The sequence below is a fragment of the Pararge aegeria genome, chromosome 14, assembly GCF_905163445.1.
Source record: "Pararge aegeria chromosome 14, ilParAegt1.1, whole genome shotgun sequence".
Classification (NCBI taxonomy): Eukaryota; Metazoa; Arthropoda; class Insecta; order Lepidoptera; family Nymphalidae; genus Pararge; species Pararge aegeria.
In genome coordinates, this window is record NC_053193.1 from 14788867 (window position 1) to 14805161 (window position 16295).

Sequence of the window (16295 nt, forward strand, 5' to 3'; positions counted from 1 at the left end):
CACTATCTCGAAGCTTGTGTAACGTTATGATATACAAAGCTTTTATAATTTTTATCAGTGTTTTTACCTACACTCGGAGGTATTATCAATTTTATAAATTTCAAATGCATATAAAAGAATTTATGTCCTGTCAGTTTCGAAATTTTTTATATACATTTTAAATTTATAAAATAGCAAAGTTTTAGAAAAAAATTAAAAAAAGCAAATAGCAAATTTATAAAATTGATAATTCCTCCAAGTGTAGGTAAAAACACTGATAAAAATTATAAAAGCTTTGCTAGTTAGTGACTAGTTTTTCTATTATATCATTACGTTATGCAAGCTCCGAGATAATGGGGAGTTAATGTCTCTTTTGTTTTCATTACCATTTTAGCTGTTTACATTTATAATTTCGGAACTGACAGGACATAAATTTTTTTATATGCATTTTAAATTTATAAAATTGATAATTCCTCCAAGTGTAGGTTTAGTTAGAAAAATGCAATAATGATTTACAATAACAGAGAAGTGCGGTGGATTCATGCCTGCGCTCAGGATTGAGAAATAAAGTGATAACTCATAACACGGCACACGCCACCTTCAAAAAAACTTGGTTATCCTGTCATAAAAAAAAATTTAGTTCTTTTCATTGTAATCTTTCTTAAAAAACTAAGTTATCCTGTCCAAATAAAAGAAATTTTATGTTTTTTTTTTTCATTTTAATGTAACATATTAAATGGTCTGATGGATGGATACGATGGCTTTGACTGACATCTAAAAGTGGTAGTTTGCATTCAGGGCATTCGAATGTTATCGGAACTAATTTTAACACCCGACGTAAAAACGAAGGAGTGTTATAAATTTGGTATGTGTCTGTGTGGTGTCTGTGGCGCCTTATTTCTCGATCGGATGAACCGATTTTGTGTTTGTGTTTTATATTCGTAAAGTGAATTAGTCGGGAGTGATCTTAGCTATGTTTGATGAAAATCGGTCGAAGATGGCGGCCGCAACCAAACGGCGGATTATATATTTTCCACAACTCGCTCAATATGGGTATCAAATAAAACGGCTTAGCTAGTAGAATAATATAATATATATATATATATAATAATACTACACACTATGACAAATTTCAAATTCAAGATGGCCGCCTCTACAATATGGCAACTATTTAATTTTTTCGACAACGGTCTCAATAAGGGTATCAAATGAAAGGGATTGACTAGTAGAATAATGTACACTATATTAAAAGTCGGGTGTTTTTAAATTTTTAGTTTATGTTAACAAATATCTAGTTATCAGTTGCGGGCAACAGCTAGAATAGTAATTAAATAGGACTATTCTATATACCATAGTACCGGTAAGGTATTCTATATAAACTTGTGTAACTATGTCAGTAGGTTTCTCTAGCTGGGGGGGAATTGACGGGTGGCTTAACCCCCCCTACACCCTACGGAACCATTTTAGTCCGGCCGGTTGGCGGGTTGAATTCTGCACATATCCAGTCGAATCAGAATAAAAAGGTAAAGAAAAAGCCTTAGGGAGGCTAAAATAGGGAAGGTACGGTTGCTTTTTTAAAAAAATTACGCTTCGCATACCTGTATTACGTAAAATTAATTTAATTTTTATTTTCATAACAACCTTTCACGAAAGAATTCTTTCGTTTTGGCCCTTATTAATCATGTTAACTTATTTTTACTGAACTAGGATTGCAAATTAAAGGAAAAATTAATAACAATTTTTAACGAACTCTTGTGAGTTTCAGGATTTAAAACATCTTAATTTTTAATCTATGAACAAAGAGTAAAAATAAACAGACTTCCCGTGTTTTACTTGACACCTGCTTATAAATGTGACAGCCTCAGGGAGTAGTGACACAGACGCCCTTTTGAACACAGCATTGCACAATGCTGCTTAGCGGCAGAAATAAGCATGGCAATAGTACTTCCCCGGACAAGTTCTGTCACAAAAAGCTCCACCGCTACTACAAATTCATGATTATGAAGATTCACCAGGTAGCTGGGCTACACGTCATATACTTTGGGACATGGAAAATAAATAAATATACTACGACAATACACACATCGCCATCTAGTCCCAAAGTAAGCGTAGCTTGTGTTATGGGTTATAAATATTAGAAGCAAAAATAAACTCGTTGTGCAGTTTACTAGGCTACACAAAATTGCAAATACATTCAAGGGCAATTGTATATTATTTTATAACAAATTACCAAATGAGACATCTCAAATGTCTCTCAATAAGTTCAAAGTTTATATAAAACGAAAGCTTACAGAAAAATCCTATTATAATATTAAGGATTACTTAAACGATAAAAAAGCTTGGGTGTGAATTGCTCTAGCTTTATAGCTAAATATATTTACTGTGAGATTGTAATAACAGAAAAAAATATTAACCGGCTAAGTTTGTTGTGGGCTCTTCTTCTTAGACCACGGCGCGTTTGGAACCCTCGTAGTTTTAGGTTAAAGTTGGCGAACGAAGTTATCACATATAACCCAGACACTGAAAAACATTCATGTTCATCACACAAACATTTTCCAGTTGTGGGAATCGAACCCACGGCAAAAAGCAGGGTCGCTACCCACTGCGCCAATCGGCCGTCGAATTACGAGTGACTTGGGGTATTTTTTGCTATGTAACCGTCATGGTTTAATGCTTCGATGCGCGATAGCGTCTCTACGTCTTACGTTTGCAAATGATATACTAGGGGCAATATCCTTACCGGTGACCTACAATCCCGAAGTTTGGCACGAAGGTAGCCAGCTAGATCTTTTGGCACAAGTTGAGAGAAAAATTTGAAAATTATTGATTTAAATTCCCGTGTTGAATTATTGCCAAAAATGGGAAATACTTTTATTAAAGTAATCTACTTACTAGGTTATGTGGAATATCTCATATGAAAGGGCTTTTGCGTAAATATTGTAAATGCAAAAGTGTGTTTGTTTGTTTGTCTTTATCTCACGCCCAAACTAAGCAACCAATCGAATTGACTATTGGCATAGAGTTAATTGAAAGGACGGAGGCGTAGGCGTACCTTTTATATCAGGAAAACAAAGGAAGAACACAGGCAGCCGCTAGTGTCACATAATTTAAATAATGCGTTTTACGCTTGAAACAAAAATATATAATTAAGAATACAGGCAAAACTTTTCGTCATTTTTGAATAATTTTGTGATCGAGACCATCTCAGTTAGATAGGATATATCCTACGACCTAGTGATTATCTAACGCTAGGTTGGGTATATTTATAAATATAGTATTTTATAGTATATTTATATATATAGCATTTTATAGTATATTTATATGTATAGTATTTTATAGTATATTTATATATATAGTATTTTATAGTATATTTATATTTTTTTTTTTCAAAAATTACAACTCTGCGATAATTGTTATCGTGGTGTTTCGTAACTCGTGTGACCATGCAGAGTCAGAATGACAAATAACATACTCTAAGGCACGGTATTAAGGTGCAATGTACATTGAGAGCACGTGTTTAGGCCATATACAAGGTTAGCATTCTCAAAGATCAAAGGAGTGCAACGTCTGTACGCAGGTATCTATTCTGTGACTGTTGCAGCCTAGTACACGACAATTACAGCCAAAAGGCCATGACATTGTTTGAGATAATGAAAGTCACTTTCAAATATCCTTCATGATAAGCTAGTTTTAATAAGTAATTCATCAGACACCCAGACACTAAAAACATTCATGTTCATCACATAAATATTTTCCAGTTGTGGGAATCGAACCCACAGCCTTGATCAGAAAGCAGTGTCACTGCCCACTGCGCCGTATTTTTATTATCATATAAGCCAATGAAGTTTCCACAACTTAGTTATGCATGTACATATTAACACCCAGATACTTGAAAACATTTTGCAGTTGTGGGAATCGAACCCACGGTCTTGGACTCAGAAAGCTGGGTCGCTGTTCACTGCGCCAATCGGCAGTTTAAAAAAGCGGAAAGATTGGTTTATTGCGAAGGGTTACACATTTTTTTTATGCAGGTAAAACAGCAGGGGCACAGCTGTGGTATGATAAAAAAAAACATTGCAAATGACAAAAGTGAGTTCGACGACAAAATTGCTGCTTGCCGCCCCCCTAAATGCCGCCAGCGCGGGGCAAGCCCCTCCCAATGCCCCTGAGTAAGGTTACTTACCTCCAATGATGTGTCGCACTCAGCAATGCTTTGAACGCTCGTTATTATTGGATGGATGTCATCAAAGTCTTCCACTTCCTCCTTGATGTCCAGCTCCGGCTCAGTCAATGAAATATTGTTCTGATCCATGTACTGTAGAATGTACTTGTTGTGTGTTTGGAGGTGCTTCTGGAGGTGGTCCTTGCGGTAAAAAGCTGATTGGGAAATAATGGGGTCCTTTAAATGTATGAATTACTATGCTAAACGCTTGACTCTTGATCATACATGCAGTATAAAATTTACGCACATTGGGTTGACGATAGTGACTCTTGATTCTACATGTAGCCCTGGTATAAAATTTACGCGCATTGTTTTTGTGTTGGTGTTTTTTATCTCTCTCTTTAAAAACAGGTGTTTTCTTGCTCGACGTTTTCGATCAAGAAAACACCTGTTTTTAAATAGAGTTATCAAATACAGAGATTCGAGTTTCTTGCCGGCTCTACTCAGTGGAATCTGCCTTCCGAACCGGTGGTAGAGTCACTCCAAACAGACTGACTTGACGTTTCAAAAGTGCTTATAAACTAGGCCTACTTGAAAAAAATGGTATTTTGAATTTGAATTTGTCTATATAAAAAAAAAAGCGCCGTGGACTACGGCCTGTACCCTTCTCATTGTGGGAGGAGACCCGTGCCCTGTAGTGGGCCTGCAATAGGTTCATATAAAGATGATGATGGATAAAAAAGGCTGGCAGCCCATTATTACATAGTTAATGGTGATGCAGTATAAGGTTAGAGTACGCTTGCCTAGATGCCTCATCCTCATCATCGTCTACCCATTACCGGTCCACTACAGAGCACGTGTCTTTTCTCAAAATGTGAAGTGTTTAGGCCATAGTCTACCACGCTGGCCAAGTGCGGTGAGAACTCCTAGATGCCTATTAACTCTTAATTCAAATCAGCCCATATTAGAGACTAGCGTACCCAGCCCGCTTCGCCGGGCTAGATTTTGCTTTATTTTATTTAAACAATAAACTTATATCATTAAATTTTTAATTTAAGTCTCATAATATATTCTTCTCGAGCGGGTGAAGATCATTATCTACACCCATGTACACCCAACAATAGAATATCATCATAGTAAATAAAAACTGTATTTGACAGTTTAACAGTTCAAAAATAGGAGTGCTCCGATCGTCACCAAACTTTGGATTACTCGCCAGGTCAATCCGGAGATTCCGTGAAAGTTTCATTGAAATCGGTCCAGCCGTTTCGGAGCCTATACGGAACATACCCACACACTTTCTCTTTTATATATATAGATAGATAGATAATTGCGGGGAAAGGAAGCCGGAAGAGATTCCAGATCTTTGAGGTGCAATTGGAAACAAAGAAGTAAAATGTACGAGTTAGTTCGAAAGGTTTTTTTTATTCAGCTACAAGTTAACCCTCGACTGCAATCTCACCTGACTGACTGGTGGTGATTGACCTAGAGAGTAGAGTCTAAGATGTTAGCGGGCTAACCTGTTAGGGTAGGGAGTATGGTAGTCATAATCACTGCCTAAAATGAACCGCTACCTCACGAATTAAGTCGAAAGGATATCAACATAACGGATGGGACACTTTCGATTTCTAGCGGTATGTATACTGTTTTTAACGTCAAAATAATGCCTGAGTTCAGGGTCGCAATTTCTGTACCACAGATTTTTATTTTATAAACGATTCGAATCGAGTGTTGACTGTAGAAGTTTAAATGAACTTGAGCTTTTAGATAAGCTACTTAAGTTTCAATTTACTTTGACCTTACTGTGTTTCGATACTCGAAACGATTTATACGACCGTACAAATCGTATAGTAAGTAAGAATACTAATATCGTTGCTTGGCTGCCAGCACACACGTCAACATTATCTTATCTATACTTATAATAAAACTGTAACTGGGAGATTTCTGTACATTAAATATGTTTTGAAAATTTTGACCCGGGGATGCTTTGTAATCGATACTAAGTCCAAAAAATATTTTTATTTTATTTTTGTCTGTCTGTCTGTCTGTCCGGGCATCATGTGAAAACTACTGAACGGATTCAAATAAAATTTGGTATAGTGGTAGCTGACATTCCGGCTCAACTAGCGGGTCTGCTAGGCCACAATATTCTGCATATTAGTAAACATATTTTTCGTATTTATAATGTCAACAATATTGACTGTGTGCGGACAGTCTTACGACTAAAATTGCTGATTTTTTATGAAACAAGTTCTGAAAGCATCAAATTTAACTTATAAGACATTGGAAAACTGGTTCTTAGTACCTAAACTACAGTGCTAATAGAAGTTTCACCCTTAAAAAATAAACTTACATTTATCACAAAGAGTGCAGGAGAGTGCCTTGTCTCCTTTATGTATTGAGCTGTGTATGTTTAGGTGCTCCTTCCTCTTGAAGGCCTTCCCGCAGTCCGGGCAGATATGCGGACGGTATTCGGTGTGTTCCTGCATGTGTCTGTCTAGGTGCTCTTTGCGTTTTAAACTAGAACAAAGATCCTTAATTATGTATCATTATTCTCGTCTATGGAAGCGGTGGTAGCCCAATGGGTAGGATTTTTACTCTTTCGCCCAGTGACGTGCATAGAGGCTATGCACAGTAGGCTTTGTATAACTCTTACAATGTTTACCCTTTAGTTTTTAATAAATCGCACGCCATTGACTTTCGGGGGGCCAGTGGCGTGCATAGAGGGTATGCACAGTAGGTTTTTTATAACTCTTACAATGTCTACCCTTTAGTTTTTTATAAATCGCACGCCACTGACTTTCAGGGGCCAGTGGCGTGCATAGAGGGTACGCACAGGGTATGCAGATGAAATAAAATGAGTTGTATTAATCCAATACGAGTTATAAAAACTTAAGGGTAGGCTTTTTATAACTTTTACTATTTTATTTATTTTAAACTCGTACTTTTGACGAGTGGTTTCTACTCGTACTCGGAGAATTTCTTCATTTTGTATCATCTGCATACTTGTGCATATCTTCTATGTACGCCACTGCGGGGGGCCGAGGGGCCTAACTTCTCTAACGGTTGGGGCGAGTTCGAATCCCAGCACCTCTAACTTCTCTAGGTTATGTGCATTTTAAACAATTAAAATATCACTAGCTTCAACGGCGAAGGAAAACATCGTGAGGAAAGCTACATGCCTAAGTGACCATAATGTTCTCAAAGGTGTGTACGGCCTTAACCCCTTCTCATTGTGGGAGCAGACCTGTGCCCTATAAAGGGGCCGATAATAGGTTAATATGATGATGATGATTGCCTTCTATAAGCAGACCTCCACTGGATGTCTCCATCATGAAGGGAATCAGTACAGTAAGCAATAATAACAGGGTGAGGACTTATGAAGAAAAGTTCCTGAACACAGGTCCAGAGCGCTTAATCCAATTATAAAGTGTTATGAACAGCGGAGATATTTTTTATGAATAGCACAAACAATTCCTCAGAATGAGGTAGATAAAACCATGAGGATGTACGTTAGTGCGTAGTAGTTAACAGTGCCTAGTGGTAATAGATCATTAGAGTAGTTCTTTGTCTGGTTGAAGGCTTCGGCCATGGCTAGTTACCACCCTACAGATAAAGACGTGCCACTAAGCAAACACTTTTCTAAATTGTGATTTAGCTTTCTGGTATCACGTTGAGAATAAACTTGGATTTAGACTGGATAGTGCTAAGATTTTATTTAATCAAATACCTAATACAATTTATGGTCAAACTAGGGATTAAAATCCAGAAACTCTGAATATGTATTTGTTGCTTATCACTAGACCATTGATATGCAGTTGGTATTTTTATGTATCATACACTAGAACTCGCTAGTAACATGGAAGTTAAATTCTTAATATATAAAAATATGACATTCGCGTAGCTGGAAATTATTCTTAGGGTGCTAAGGAGAATGCATATCAAGCCTAAATGTAGCTGCTTCATTAGCATTAATATACTATACTCTAACTGGGCACAAACATTTAGTTAGCATAGACCGGAGACAAAAATTATATCCCCCGATTATGACCCCAACAAGGGATAAAATTTACATGTTCATTTACTAAAGCATGCAGAAGTTTACCCCGTTTATTATTTGCTTTGCAAATCATTAAATGCATGCATCAATGCTTAGAGAGTTGATAAAAGTGTTAGAGAATATAGAAATTTGTGGCATTTTTGTGGAGATAAATATCCCCTGTGGAGATAAATATCTCCTGCCCATGCTGTATGGAGCTGTGGTTTTTGAACATAGAACCACACCACAAAGTTATGTCTACACATTATCTTGTCAATCCCTATAGAAAAAATACTACTAACAAGTATAGATAATTATCTTGTCTTGCGCATCCTAATGTGCGGCTAAGATTGTAGTGGGATAACCTATTACTGGGTGTTATTAAAACTATACAACAACAACTGCTGGTTCAATGTGTATTCTTGACTGTATACATACATCTAGCTGTATTTAAAAGCATAAGTGTGCAAAGTTTGATTAAAGTCAGTTGATTAGAAGCTGAAATACAGTTTACACAGGCATAAAGCTGTGAATATTATCAGGTATTTAGCTTAAGCAACGTATAATATCTAAATTTTTCACTAGTTAGGTCACATTAGTACATTTTATTGTAAGGCAAACACATTATATGCGTTACTATCACTATGTAGTTTCAAATTATTACATATATTTTGAAACTGTACATGGTACATACATTATTTACTCATATTAAGGCATTAAATAGTAATTACAGAAATCCTACTTAAACATATAATTGTAGAGAAGACATATTATATGCAAAAGTGTTCCCATCACCACTATGTAGAGTTTGAAAAGTTTGTAGATATTTGGAAATGTAGAGCATAGAGGTACTTTGAAATATTAAGAAATTATTAATTCTTACTAAATTCCTACTTATACCTCCATAAAATTGTAGAGATGAATCATATTATATGCCAGCACCCGTCAAGAGTTTGAAAATATTACAGATGTTTTAAAACTCTACATCGCTGTATTAACTTATATTAAGAAAATATTAAATAGTTCTCACCCAGTTCCACAGACAGGGCACAAGTATCTATATGCATGATAATGCGAGAATAGATGCAACTCTATCTTCTCCTTGGCATCATATTGAGCTGAACATTGCATGCATGTGAACTGTGTTACTCCTTTCTCAGTGGTTATTGTTGCTAACTTGCCTTTTGCTATTAAAGCCTTTTTTAACATCAACTCCATGGAGTCCGGATCTGGTTTAAATTTAAATCGGTTTTTATATTGAAATTAATAAAATGTTATTATGTAAATATTGATAATAAATTTAAGAAAACATTAATTATGTTGTTTATTTTCCTTTATTTCACTCTCAAAATAATTATTGTATTCAAACTTCTATAAGTTACAGTAATCACTATAGATAGTAGTATTTTACAGTACAGTAAAAATGTTTGCAATAATATTTCCCATGATATTTTTCACTTTTACAATTCCTGAAATTAATTTAAATTTTCTTCCACTCATAATATTTGTAACGAAATTTAACTACTCGCAAAACTAATTACCTTCGAATAATTGATCTTCCAGAGACATTGGGAACACTTTTAAAACTTTCTCAGACCAAAAACAAAAATTCACGAGGTCACAAAGTTCCCCACACTTGCGAGGCGCGTTAAAAAAGAACTTGAAATAGTAAATTCCTTCCCCTACCGCTCGCAACCGCCAAAGGCTCCCCTCCGAATAGGGTGACTACCCTTTGTCTGCCCTTACTTCCCCTACGGAGGGCGGGGGACCCCACTTTAGTCGGTTTAGGAGGGTGGGCTAAATTTCGCCTCGACATCGATTCAAATCTACCTGAATTCTAAACGAACTACTGGCGGAAACATTTTAGCACTAACCAAAAAGTTTTACATCCAATATATAGAGATATTAATTTTTTAGATAATTTGTCTCACTTTTTTAGGCGCGAAAAAGTTCACTGTGTCTACTCAACGTATATAAATGTCTTGCACTCACTTTTTATACCACGATTACAGATACATAGTAAAGTCCACAATAATATTTTTAATCACAATATAGTATCAAACAAAACAAAAACGAAAACACAAGCTGAAGCTTGACACACTAGGTATACAGTATGTATACAGGTTATGAAAACGTCATCCACCCTCCTCCGCGAACCATTTGAAAATGATTTTGGTTGAATGAATGATGACAAATGACAGTTCATATTTTCATTCATTTGCGTAGGAGACAACTTCATTCGAGTTAATATAATGGTCCTCTCATACGTTCCGATTGTACCGCGCGGCCCGTATTGCCCACTGGGCGTTTACTTTAGGCAATTCATTTTACAGGTGTACCTAAACTAAATTACATAAAAAGTGATTTTGTTTATGTTTTCGTACATCATTAATGTATTACCGCAATGATAAGTATGCTAATTCTTGAAATAAAGACTTAGAAAAGAAAAGAAGATAAACCCGGGGAACAAAACTTTGAAAACCGTTAGTCTATCTAATAATTTGCTATTTAAAAGCTTCATTAAGTGCTAGCGTACTACCGTATATTATTAGCCAATTCATTTGAATTGTTAAAATTAAAATTAATTTGCTCATCTTAATAATAATTCATTCTTCTTTTTTCTATAACGCAACTGAAAGTTGGTGATTTTAGAGTTATTAAATTTCTGAAAATGGATAGTGGCACAGTGACCTACTGCAGAGCAAAAAACTAAAGCTCTGTTTACTAAACTAAACTAAAGCACCGTGTGTATAATAAACATAACATAAACATTTAGTATATTAACAACCATGCACTATAAATATTTATTATTATGTACCTACCTAACGTTTCCAAACGAAACTATTCATTCAGAAATCCTATCTGTCATTCTCACTAGACATTTCTGTCAAATTTTAAATTTGAACTTTTCGGGTGTTTTTGAGGTTATCTTATGGGCGTATTGCATACCTATTGAATTTATTCCCGGTTCGTTAGTAAAACAACAGTGATATTCAATTAAATCATATTATCAATTAAAATGGATATAAATCATAAATTAGAAGAGTTAGCTTTGAGTTTGTACCATATAGATGCGGTGAAGTTTGGAGACTTCGTGACGAAAAGTGGGATAAAAACACCAGTTTACTTCGACTTGAGGGTTATTGTCAGCTACCCGGGTGTCATGGTAAAGTTTTTACTAATACTATAAATGTGAAACTGTCAAGTTTGTGGGACACTGCAACGATCTTGATGACCAATTAACTATACCATTACCTCCTATTCAGTTTTTATGTACTAATTAATGTATTAAGTGGCTGTGCAGCATGATCTGTATATATTACATTACTATATATTTAGCTGTGGATTTTGCAATCATCCTGAGTTCCTGACTAGATCAGAGCCAATTCAGATGTTATCAATTCCCATACTGACCCCTGGCATGATTAAATCTTTATATATTATGTATATACAGATTTAATAACAGTCAAAGGCCAACTAGTAGAAGAATAAAATAAAAAAATATATATAATGCATGCATTCTAAGTGGATTTTATACATGGATTGCAAACCTATTATCTCTATTAAGTGTACAGTGAGTTCTTTTGAGAAATGAATATCTTTATAAACCAAAAACCTTTCACCTACCTGTTATAGTTCTATATGTTCCTAGTACCTACTTTACTGTATCACATAATTATCAAATAATCTGGTGTTTCATCATGATCATCACATCAACTTATTACCGGCCCACCATCCTGCCCAAGTGCGGATTGGTGGACTCAGCACACTTTTGAGTACATTATGTAGAACTCTCAGGCATGCAGGTTTCCTCATGATGTTTTCCTTCACTGTTGAAGCAAATGATAATTTAGTTACTTAAAACACACATAACTTAAAAAAGTTAGAGATTTGTGCTGGGATTGAAGTTCAAAGTCAAACTCCTATAATGCCGAGTAAGTCAAACTCCTATAATGCGTTATCACCGCTTCTATCTGGTTTTTGTTCATAGTAATTTGTTTTACAGGAATTGATATCTCTCTTGCTATATGATAATGCAATCAAAGACAGTAAATTTGACCATGTTTGTGGTGTGCCTTACACTGCATTGCCTATTGCAACACTGTTGAGCGTTAAAACCAAGAAATCTATGTTGATGCGTCGTAAAGAAACTAAATCTTATGGAACTAAGAAATCCATAGAAGGTCATTATAAACAAGGAGAAACATGCCTTATTATTGAAGATGTTATTACCTCTGGATCAAGTGTTATGGAAACAGTTACTGACTTAAAAAAGGAAGGTTTAAAAGTTGAAGAAGCTGTAATAATATTAGATAGAGAGCAGGGCGGGAAAACAAATCTCGAGGCAAATAATATACAGATTAAATCACTGTTCACAATGACGGAATTGATTAATATACTTGTGAAGAATAACAAAATTAGTAAACAGATGGGTTCTGATGTAATAAATTATTTGAAGAATGTTCAAGCACCCGTAACTAGTAAGTATTAATGGCAGACATAATTTTGTGGGTACTCTTTCATACTGAATATAATCTGGACAGTTAAAGGAAGCTGTCACTTAATATTTTAGATTGCCTTTTTTGTCTCATGATTATAAAAGATTTTATTGCTGTATTAGCTTCAAGCCCCCCTTTGAAACTTCTTCAAGAAGATGAAGAAGATTTACCTTCCATACATATATATTTTATTATTAAAAATAGGTGGTAAATTATAAACAAATAAAAAATGTGATTTATTAATAATAGATGGTAATTTTATTTCAACTTAACATTCAAAAACTATTGTAGACTTCTATTGTCAATAAACTACAGAATTCCACTATTACAATGCTAAGCTTTTTTAATATTATATTTCAAATATCATGTGGTCTATTTACACATTTCAGTTGCTGAAACAGACCGAACATTGCTACCCTATGAAAAAAGAGCAGAATTGACTTCAAACCAAATTGCAAAACAACTCTTCACTATAATGGCTACAAAGAAAACAAACCTATGTTTATCTGTAGATCTTACGCTGTCTACTAAAATACTGGATTTATTACAAAAAGTTGGTGAACATGTGTGCTTAGTGAAAACTCATATTGATATAATTGAAGATTATACTGATAATTTTATAGTGCAGTTAAAACAGTTGGCACAAAAATTTAACTTCTTATTATTAGAGGATAGAAAGTATGCAGATATTGGGCATACAGTGTCTTTGCAATATTCAAAAGGTTTGTATAAAGTAGCAGATTGGGCAGATTGCGTCACTGTGCATTCTTTACCTGGCGAAGGTATATTAAAGGCACTGAACGGTTCAGTAAATAATGAAAGTAAAGGAGTATTTTTGTTGGCTGAAATGAGTAGTGAGGTACGGTTATTGTTTGATATTATTATTATTATATAATAGACTAAGCAGCTTTTGCTGTTGCGTCTTTATCATTTCTTGCGCTCTTTGTCTTTTTGATGTTTATCCAGTCTATTCTTAAACTGATTCAGTGATTCAGCAGTCACTACATCTTCTGGCAAGGCATTCCACATTTGTGTAACTCTATTGCTGATAAAGTGCTTGGAAGGATTTGACAATGCCTGCTGATATTCAAGTTTGAGACCATAGCCCCTTAATCTGAAGTTGCTGTTTTTTGAAAATATTTCCTCAAAATGTGTGTTGTGTTGTAAATGTAATACTTATTTAATATTTTATAAGTTTAAAGGTCACCTCTTTCTCGCCTACTTTTGAGGGTGCTTAGTCCCAGGTTTGCAAGCCTTTGCTCATATGAAAGATTTCTCAATTCTCTTGGCAGCTTAGTGGCTCGTCTCTGAACCTTTTCAAGCAATTCCATATAAGCGTACTCCAATAAAGGTCTTACATATGTCTTATATATCTGTATGAAGGTGTTCTTATTTATATTAAAAATGCTTTCCTAATTGTGTAAAGGATAGAGTTGACCTTACTGACAATAGCCACAATGTGCGCTTCCCATTTTAGATCTTTGCTTATGATCACGCCTATATATCATATACAATTGTAATTTGCTTACTGTCATCTATGTTATATAAAAGGAGATTACCAGCATTGCTTTAAGCAGTATTATTTTAAAAATGTTGTTTTTTAGGATCTATATAAAATGTCATTCTGTCATTATGTAAAAGCATGATGGTAATAAGCCTCTGATTTATTTATAGTAATTAAAATAATAGCGCCTTATGGCTAATTTGATGTGATTTTGGCGCTAAAACAACTAGTGTCAAAAGACTGATTAACGTTAATGCAATATTCAGGAAACATCATTGTCAACTTATTAATGTCCACTACTGGATGCAGGCCTCTTCTCTTATTGGAGAGAGGGAATTTGAGAACTGAAACACCATACTGCGCCAATGCACGGTTTTATGGCTACCAACGCAATAAAGTGTGGCATGTGGATAGAAATTATCAAACAGAAAAAACAGCTCAACACCTTGGGCTATGACATAAATTTGCCTAACCTGGGATTCAAAACCAGGAACTTTCCGTCCATAGTTATAAATGCCTAGATCAAACAGCCAGTTAATCAATAAACGAGAAAGTTTAGAGAATCCCAACATTATATTCTTTTCAACCCAACATTACCAGCTTTAATTAAATGTGTGCTGATAATTCTAGTTGAATAATAATAATAAAATTTTATTTATCCTCAGGGCAATCTTATAACACCAGACTATACAGAAGCAACAGTAAAAATGGCGGCCAAATACCCTGAACTAATAACAGGATTTGTTTGCCAAAAGAAAGCCACATTCAAAGATCCCGGCCAAATCCAATTTACACCTGGAGTTCAACTAGAGAGTTCTAAAGACGAATTGGGCCAAGTCTATAATACTCCCGAGAAGGTGGTTTTAGAAAATGGTGCTGATATCATAGTTGTGGGAAGGGGCATTGTTGCAGCTAAGAACCCAGAAATACAAGCTGTTGTATATAAAGACACTCTGTGGAAATGTTATACAAAAAGGGTATCAGGAAAAATGGAATGACTAATAAATTATCTGTCTATACATGGGATTTTTGGTCTGGAACAACTCATAGTTCGTATGAATGTAATTTTGAGGAAGATTGTGTAACTATAATTATAGGTAAACTTATGCAGACAAGTTATGCCAGATATGTAAAAATATCTTGTACCTTTTTTAACCTTAAGTTTTAATATTTGAAAAAAAAAAATAGTGTGAAAGTAGGGAAAATATACAACGTTTTTTTTTCATCTATAAATCTTGATAAGAAATTTTTAATAATGTAATAAAATAACAAAATAAAAATAGCAATTCCTTGTGATACATTCAATAAGGGTTTTGAAATTATCATTAAGTGTGAAGTGTGAAGATTTAGTTTTAGTGTAATTAATTATTTTGGGACCCATTTGAAATTCACAATAGATTGTGAAGTTTTATGAAGTGCTAAGCACAAAATAATTAACAAAGAATAGACCAAGCCACTGCCTTCTACTATATAAATAAGTATTAACTGTTATCTTTGTACATTGTTACATTTATACATTCCTGTTTCACATTTTTATAAATATATAAATATATTTTTATTATTGAATTTAAAAAAACATTTTCATTTCGTAAATACCTACCAATGAAATTTCTAGGAAAAGTGAAGTATAAGTTTTGTCAAATTGTATTTATTTACACATAGGTGCCAAATCTGTTGTTCACAAATCTCTACACTAAATTGACATAATCCTTGAGATCAGGTGAAAATCTGATATTGCAAACTGCATGGTGCATGATTCACACTAGCGAAATCCCTCGTAATTTTTGCAGAGTGGTCAAAGATGTGCAGTCTCGCGTAGTAAACATCTTTCATTCAATATATCTACTAAGAACGTTTAGTATAATTAATTATTTAAAACACACAGTACTTGTTTGTACATCTCAGAAGCTCAGAACTGATAGTTTTGTCCAGCTTAAATACTCATAATGAACCTAAAGACCATTGAGACAGTACGATTTTAAAGGAAAACAAAGTGTAATTATTGTTTATAAAACCACCTTCCTACGAGGTATGATGTATTGCTAACTACGGGTTGAGTATAATCAAGGGTATTAAACCTCTTTTTTATGACAGGCTAAAAAGCTAGAACTC

General features: G+C 34.6%; 2 protein-coding genes across 5 annotated transcripts in view; one reads left to right on the forward strand and one right to left on the reverse strand.

The window, feature by feature from the left end:
- Positions 1–10319, reverse strand: part of LOC120629272 (gastrula zinc finger protein XlCGF57.1-like) — a 41086-nt gene extending 30767 nt beyond the window's left edge. Inside the window, exons 1-4 of one of the 3 annotated variants that reach the window (XM_039898164.1) lie at positions 10173–10319; positions 9211–9409; positions 6495–6661; positions 4163–4356 (exon numbers count right to left, since the gene is read on the reverse strand). In XM_039898164.1, the coding sequence (XP_039754098.1) occupies positions 4163–4356; positions 6495–6661; positions 9211–9398 (549 nt within the window). In that variant the 5' untranslated portion in view covers positions 9399–9409; positions 10173–10319. Of the gene's footprint in view, positions 1–4162; positions 4357–6494; positions 6662–9210; positions 9410–9721 lie in introns of all 3 variants that reach the window. The other 2 variants (XM_039898163.1, XM_039898162.1) reach the window with 2 other exon arrangements.
- Positions 10320–11074: 755 nt separating this feature from the next.
- Positions 11075–15705, forward strand: LOC120629562 (uridine 5'-monophosphate synthase). 2 transcript variants are annotated; one of them, XM_039898522.1, is made up of 4 exons: positions 11075–11346; positions 12187–12661; positions 13069–13538; positions 14849–15705. In XM_039898522.1, exons 1-4 carry the CDS (start codon positions 11200–11202, stop codon positions 15179–15181), a joined length of 1425 nt encoding a protein of 474 aa, XP_039754456.1. In that variant the 5' UTR covers positions 11075–11199; the 3' UTR covers positions 15182–15705. The 2 variants fall into 2 exon arrangements, with proteins under 2 accessions (XP_039754456.1, XP_039754458.1); XM_039898524.1 differs by having other exon boundaries at positions 13069–13401; positions 14849–15042.
- Positions 15706–16295: the final 590 nt, after the last annotated feature.

Coding starts and splice junctions, on each gene's coding strand:
- LOC120629562 (XM_039898522.1), top strand. CDS start 11,200: ATGGATATAAATCATAAATTAGAAGAGTTAGCTTTGAGTTTGTACCAT. Junction 11,347..12,186: donor TCAGCTACCCGGGTGTCATG/GTAAAGTTTTTA, acceptor TTTGTTTTACAG/GAATTGATATCTCTCTTGCT. Junction 12,662..13,068: donor TGTTCAAGCACCCGTAACTA/GTAAGTATTAAT, acceptor TACACATTTCAG/TTGCTGAAACAGACCGAACA.